This window comes from Nycticebus coucang, chromosome X (genome assembly GCF_027406575.1).
Source record: "Nycticebus coucang isolate mNycCou1 chromosome X, mNycCou1.pri, whole genome shotgun sequence".
Taxonomy (NCBI): domain Eukaryota; kingdom Metazoa; phylum Chordata; class Mammalia; order Primates; family Lorisidae; genus Nycticebus; species Nycticebus coucang.
In genome coordinates, this window is record NC_069804.1 from 182586495 (window position 1) to 182593620 (window position 7126).

At 53.2% G+C, this 7126-nt stretch overlaps 1 protein-coding gene across 1 annotated transcript; it reads left to right on the forward strand.

The window, feature by feature from the left end:
- Positions 1-346: 346 nt before the first annotated feature.
- CNGA2 (cyclic nucleotide gated channel subunit alpha 2) lies at positions 347-6677 on the forward strand. The gene is made up of 6 exons (XM_053580894.1): positions 347-481; positions 683-775; positions 1427-1597; positions 2652-2759; positions 4069-4175; positions 4506-6677. The coding sequence occupies exons 1-6, from the start codon at positions 372-374 to the stop codon at positions 5909-5911; spliced, it is 1995 nt and encodes a 664-aa protein (XP_053436869.1). The 5' UTR covers positions 347-371; the 3' UTR covers positions 5912-6677.
- Positions 6678-7126: the final 449 nt, after the last annotated feature.

The following is a 7126-nucleotide window of genomic DNA, read 5'->3' on the forward strand; positions in this document are numbered from 1 at the left end:
CCTCCGGCATATGGGACCTGCGCCCTACTCCTTTGAGCCACAGGCACCGCCCTGTGCTGTTTTTTTTTTTTTTTTTTAACTTCGATAATCCATATGAAAAAAAAATCACACTGGGATAAAAGAAAAAACCTTACATTTTGTAATTTAGTACCGTCTCCATTTAAAATTCTTTCTCGGGGTGGTAGGAGCACTTAGAGCCTGGCTCGTGGGCAGTGCTGAATCCTGGGCTGCTGAGGCTTGCCGGATGGGCCCAGGTTCTGGCCTGCCTTGCCCACTTGCAACTCTCCGGCCCTCCATGAGTGCCAGGATCCTCTGTGACCTTCTTCTTGGTCTGCTCCCTGGCAGGTAAGGGTTCTAATCTTACATGGAGGATGACCGAAAAATCCAACGGTGTGAAGAGCTCCCCAGCCAATAACCACAACCATCATGCAGCCCCTGCCATTAAGGCCAATGGCAAAGATGAGCGCAGGACCAGCAGCAGGTGAGTCTGCCGGGCTTGTGTGGTTTGGGAGATGGCCAGGAGTCTGCTCCTTCCTCCCAGCTCTGCCTCTCATCAGACAGCAAGTAGCCCTTGGTGCTGGGACAATCTCAATAAAAATTGTGGGTTTTCCAGGCACAGTCCAGGAGGGAAGATAAGGGATACCCAGAGAATCCTGGGTCAACTCTGCTCTTTTCTCTGCAGGCCACAGTCTGCCACTGATGATGACACCTCTTCAGAACTGCAGAGGCTGGCGGACATGGATGCCCCACAGTGGGGGAGGGGTGGCTTCCGCAGGTGGGTCCCACCACTGTCTGGTGCTCCCCCACTCCTGCCCATGAGGCCTTTCAGTCCCACTTAATCTTTCCTCTAAGACCTCCAGGGAGCACCATCAGTGCCAGCCAAGGTTAACTCCTTCCTACTGATACCTGAGCAACCTCTAAGGCTCCTGGAAGGCGAGCTCACGGTGGCCAGGGGACGCTTCCCTACATCCCTGCCTGTCTCAGCCTGGTGGGAGACATCCTTCCCAGCAGAGAGGCCTAGGTACAGGGCCCGATGTCTCCAACTCAGAGTAGCAGGTTCCATGAGGGAAACAGGAAGCCTGGGGCAAGTTTCCTTCCTGGCCAGGGCTGCCTTAACACACTTGCATCTTGCTCTGAAGTTCTCCTGTTCACCCTCAGCTGAGAAGGTGCCTCCTCCAGGAAGCCTTTCCAGGTCTACTGTGCCCCCTTGGGCTTCATTTGGAATCATGCCTGAACCCCTCTGCCCTCAGCGCTGGTCTCTGTCTCAGCTCTTAGCACACAGGGAATCCCAGCCTGTCTGGCCTATCTCCAGCTTTCCCTGTCCGTCTTCCATCCCCCTCAGCAGACTGCGAGTGTTTGGGGGGCAGGTGGCCCCTTAGCAAGCTGGTCTCCTCTCTGGCTCATGCTCCTTCCCTCTCACCTCTAGGATTGCCCGCCTGGTGGGGGTCATCAGAGAGTGGGCCAACAAGAATTTTCGAGAAGAAGAACCTAGGCCTGACTCATTCCTTGAGCGTTTCCGTGGGCCTGAGCTCCAGACCGTGACGACACAGCAGGGAGATGCCAAAGGCGACAAGGATGGAGAGGGCAAGGGCACCAAGTACAGCTGTCCAGCCTGTTGGGGTGAAAGGGCCCTCGAGTGTGCAGCGGGAGGGCTCACTGGAGTTTCTAGGGTCGCTGCCAGGGTCTCAGGGCTATGCTAAGCCCTGCAGGGTTGGAGAAAGTGGGGGGCTGTGATGATCTGCTGTGTTTTCGACCCCAGCACATTTGTATTATTCCTGTCACAGCCTCTCCAATAGCCAGTGGCCTACTTGCCATGGGAGCTTCCAGTGGCTTTTCTCATCTTAGCTGTTCCTTGCCAGATGTCCTCTTGCTGCTCCTGACTGTGGCCCAGAGCCAGCAGTCAGGGAATGCCAACAGAGTGCACTCATGGAGTGATCTGGAGGGCATGTCCTTCCCAGCTTTCTCTGATATGGCAGAAATGGGTCTTGAAGAGGTCATGTGGGCAGAGGGCACTGGCGGTCAAGGCCTAGATGACAGAGCAAGAGGGTACAGGGAGGTCAGAGAAGGCAGAGCTGGGGAGTTTGTAAGGAATGCGTAGGCAACTGCTGATGTCTGGCCCAGCTGACATTTCCCACCTCTGGCCAGTGGAAGAAGAAGGCCCTTGCCAAGGCAGGACTCGGCATGTGGGAAAATGATTTGGAGGCTGGAGGCCAGGGAGCAGAAATGGAGTCTGGGGCAGGCAGGAAGCACATGGTGCTCACTTGTCTGGAGTTCCTCCCTCCGCAGGAGGGAGGTGGGAACAGGCCCATGTCCTCACTACCACCCTGTGGAAATCTCTCCCAGCCCCATCCCTGCTGAAAGCTCTGCCTCTGGAGTGCCCTCTGAGCAAGGGGCCTCCAGAGCACACAGGAGCTGGTGGGCTTCTCTAGGTTCCAAATGCCCAGAGAGGTGTCCCTCCCGCCTCTGGGCTCCACTCAGATGTCTGGCACCAGCTTGTGGGGCGCCAAACAATGGAGCCCTAAGCCAGCACACCCTCACCCAACAAGTCTCCTCAGGCAGTGCTTCCTCAGGGACCCTTGTCCTCTGGGGACTGAGGTGCTGCCACACAGCGGAACCTGATCCCCAAGCCTGGCCTCTGTCTGTCTCCTCAGGAAGAAATTTGAACTATTTGTTTTGGACCCGGCCGGGGACTGGTATTACCGCTGGCTGTTTGTCATTGCCATGCCTGTCCTCTACAACTGGTGCCTGCTGGTGGCCAGGTGAGCAGGGCCTGGGAGGGGGTGGCTAAAGCAGTCCAGTCCACAGGCCCTGGGGTTGAGAGCACAGCAGTCCCATCTGTGGACACTTTATCCCAACTCAGCCCTTTTCCCCTGGCTGCCAGCTGTCCCTCCGCCTGCCAGTAGCACCTCCTCTCCCGTAATTTCATGTGCCACCACGGCTTCCTACCTGTCCTGTTCCTGGAATACTGGGTGAGCCCCCCCCTTCCCATACACATTCCTGGAAGACACTCTTGTCTCTTCTGGTGCACCCTCCACACTTGCAATGAGCATGTTTTCTACAAATTGCTATTCGATCAGGCCACTCGCTCCTCATAAATCCTTCATGGCTCCCACTGCCCACAGGATGAAGTTTAAGCCCTGAGCATGGGCTTCACGGCCCTCTGGACCTGGCTTTCTCTCTTGCTCCAACTTCTGCAAACACTCACTGCTCTTGGATCAGAATGTGTTGTTTCCTCAAGAGAAAAATCCCTTACCAGTACCCAACCCATGGAGATTCTTCCCCCAGCAGGCTCAGTCCAAAAGGAGCTCTGCCTGGCAGCGTGCCCACCCTACTCCATCCCCACCTCAGTCATTGCATCTGCTGCGTCCTCGGTCTGTGCTCAGTGCTGGGGAGGGTATGCTGAGGAGGGTGCTGGGGAGCCCTCTGTGCAAACAGGAAGGGGCTGGAGTTTGAGTATCAATGTGAGCAAGTAGTCAGAATTAAGCGCTCCTCCCTCTGCACACTCACTGCACCATCCCTGTCTCTGCCCTATCCCTAGGTTCCCACTCAGTCACCATATCATGTTCATTCCTTCTAAGAAGCTACTACAGCCTCCAACCTTGCGCATTCCCACCAATACCCTCCCTTTTGCCTGCACTGGCCAGTGTTGCATGCTGGGGGCTCAGTGGGGATGTGACCAGAAGATGAGCATGGAAGGGATTCAGCTGTGCCCTGTAGTTTTCTCTTCCAGTGACTTATTCATGCATTTAACTCACGCCCACTGTGCTCTTGCATCCTGGTGCCCTGGGTGAGGCATGAGGCAGGAGTAGTGACTCAGAGAAGGTCTCTGCCTTCCTGGAGCTCACAATCCAGTGAGTAAGACCCCAAAATAATGGTCAATGATGAGATCTGTGTAGTGATATCGATGTAGAAGTTCCTTGTCAGTATCTCCTTGGCATTAGTCTGGCTGCAACTCTACAATGCCCCTGCTGGCCACCCTAAGCCTTGTACACAGTGGCCACTCAGTTTGGGGCTTCCAAGAGACCTTGGCAGGCTCTGAGGGTGAAGCACGGCCCTGTCCTCCTGCAGAGCCTGTTTCAGTGACCTACAGAAAGGCTACTACCTGGTGTGGCTGGTGCTGGACTACTTCTCAGACGCGGTCTACATCACAGACCTCTTCATCCGACTGCGCACAGGTCAGTGAGCAGCAGGAGCATAAAGGGAGTAGCATCACCCGTAAGTCCAAATGTCTGAGTCCATAGTTTTGGGAAGCCCACTGGATACAACTGCGTGGCTGAGACTCTGGTAGATGGTTGCCCTTCTTTGAGCCTCAGGATCCCACATGCTAGAGAGCTTTGGACCTATGGATGGCCTCTTACCATCCTTCTAGAGAGTCCTGCTCTATGAGTCATCTGCCTCCTTGGGAAGGAGGGTTGCATGGGCAGTTTGGTCCTTGATGTGCATTATTCTATAGAGAGGGACAGGTCTGAGGACAGGGGTGATGTGCTGGCTTGTGTGTCTTCTAGGTTTCCTGGAACAGGGGTTGCTGGTCAAAGACCCCAAAAAACTACGGGACAACTATATCCATACCTTGCAGTTCAAACTGGATGTGGCTTCCATTATCCCCACAGACTTGATCTATTTCGCTGTGGGCATCCACAGCCCCGAGCTGCGCTTCAACCGCCTGCTACACTTTGCCCGCATGTTCGAGTTCTTTGACCGCACTGAGACACGCACCAGCTACCCCAACATCTTCCGCATCAGCAACCTAGTTCTCTACATCTTGGTCATCATCCACTGGAATGCCTGCATCTATTACGCCATCTCCAAGTCCATAGGCTTTGGGGTTGACACCTGGGTTTACCCCAACATCACTGACCCTGAATATGGCTATCTGGCTAGGGAATATGTCTACTGCCTTTACTGGTCCACGTTGACCCTCACCACCATTGGGGAGACACCACCTCCCGTAAAGGATGAAGAGTACCTATTTGTCATCTTTGACTTCCTGATTGGTGTCCTCATCTTTGCCACCATTGTAGGAAATGTGGGTTCCATGATCTCTAACATGAATGCCACCAGGGCAGAGTTTCAAGCCAAGATTGATGCTGTCAAACACTACATGCAGTTCCGCAAGGTCAGCAAGGAGATGGAAGCCAAGGTCATTAAGTGGTTTGACTATTTGTGGACTAATAAGAAGACTGTGGATGAGCGGGAAGTTCTCAAGAATCTGCCAGCCAAGCTTAGGGCTGAGATAGCCATCAATGTCCACCTGTCCACACTGAAGAAAGTGCGCATCTTCCACGACTGTGAGGCTGGCCTGCTAGTGGAGCTTGTACTAAAGCTCCGTCCTCAGGTGTTTAGCCCTGGGGATTATATTTGCCGCAAAGGGGACATTGGCAAGGAGATGTACATAATCAAGGAGGGCAAGTTGGCAGTGGTGGCTGATGATGGTGTGACTCAATATGCCCTGCTCTTGGCTGGCAGCTGCTTTGGAGAGATCAGTATCCTTAACATTAAGGGCAGCAAAATGGGGAATCGACGCACAGCCAATATCCGTAGCCTAGGCTACTCAGACCTCTTCTGCTTGTCCAAGGATGATCTTATGGAAGCTGTGACTGAGTACCCAGATGCCAAGAAGGTCTTGGAAGAGAGGGGTCGGGAGATCCTGATGAAGGAGGGGCTGCTGGATGAGAATGAGGTGGCAACCAGCATGGAGGTGGATGTGCAGGAGAAGCTGGAGCAGCTGGAGACCAACATGGAAACCTTGTACACTCGCTTTGGCCGCCTGCTGGCTGAGTACACGGGAGCCCAGCAGAAGCTCAAGCAGCGCATCACAGTCCTAGAGACCAAGATGAAACAGAACAATGAAGATGACTACCTGTCAGATGGGATGAACAGCCCTGAGCCAGAAGCTGAGGAGAAGCCATGAGAGCTGGGGCCCAACTGCCTCCCCAGTCCTGGCCTTTACACTCAGAGCTAGAAGAGCCATGTAGATTTCCACTTTTCTGTGCATTACCCTCATGTCCCCTGAATTCTCCTGAACAGTCTCAGATCACAGGTTTTTGGCCTAAACACCCAGGAGTTCTCTCCAAGTCTAGCTAAAAGCCAAGCTCATGGGTAGTGCAGACTAAACTGTGTTGGCTGACTTCAGCCTGCCCAAGTCCGAGGAGGGAAGAGGAGAGCAGCTGAGCTGTCTTTGGTCTGTCCTGAGCCTGGAGGCCTGAATAATGATCTGCTCTGAAGCCCGTCTGCAGGACCGTGTGCACCGTGCTGTAACACTCCCCGTTCGCCGCCTCCTTGCAACTTGCTGGTCCCTACTTGATTCTGGCCCTTACTTTCTGAGCCCCTGTGCCCTTTATCTGCATATACAGGTAGTTTGGGCACTGGCTGTAGACCAGGTACTCAGTGTTTGTCTCCCAAGACAGGCTAAGATGTGTGATGGTACAGGGGATGGGTAGGAGGGTGCCCCCTCAAAACTGTTCTGTGTCAGACACTCCACCTTCTGCTCTATTGATTGGTCTGTCTGCCTGCTAACCAGGAAGGGGGCATCTTAGAAGTCTCCTCTGGGAGATGATGATGCTCCCAGCTTCTGGTACATTCTGGGACAGGGAGTGAGGAGCCAGGCAACTAGCAATCTACCTAGAGAAAGAGGCAGCCTTCAGCTCTGTCCATCACTCCTCTTGGCAGAGCGTTTCCCAAGAGATTCTGAAGGCGGTGGTGGGTGGGAGACTCTTCCAGTTACTATAGGCATTAGAGACACCTACACATTAATAAATTCCTTTGAATTATCTGTGTTTAGTGTGTGTGCAACTCTGCTCCTCACATTCTCTCCCTCCCTCCATTAATTCCTTTCTCTTCCCCTATACATTTGTCCCTTGATGTCCACAGGGGATTGGCTCCAGGACCCTCCTTGGATACCCAAATCTGTGGCTGCTTGAGTCTCTGATCTGAGATAGCATAGAGTTTGTATCTAACCTGTGCACACCCTCCTATGTACTTTAAGTCATCTCTAGATCATATATAGTCCCTAATACAATGTGAGTGCTATGTAAATAGTTGTTACGCTGCGTTTCCTTTTATTTGTATTAGATTTTGTTTTTGTATTATTTTTATTTTTTCTGAATATTTTCATGCTGCAGTTGAT

Coding starts and splice junctions, on each gene's coding strand:
- CNGA2 (XM_053580894.1), top strand. CDS start 372: ATGACCGAAAAATCCAACGGTGTGAAGAGCTCCCCAGCCAATAACCAC. Junction 482..682: donor GAGCGCAGGACCAGCAGCAG/GTGAGTCTGCCG, acceptor TTTTCTCTGCAG/GCCACAGTCTGCCACTGATG. Junction 776..1,426: donor GGGAGGGGTGGCTTCCGCAG/GTGGGTCCCACC, acceptor TCTCACCTCTAG/GATTGCCCGCCTGGTGGGGG.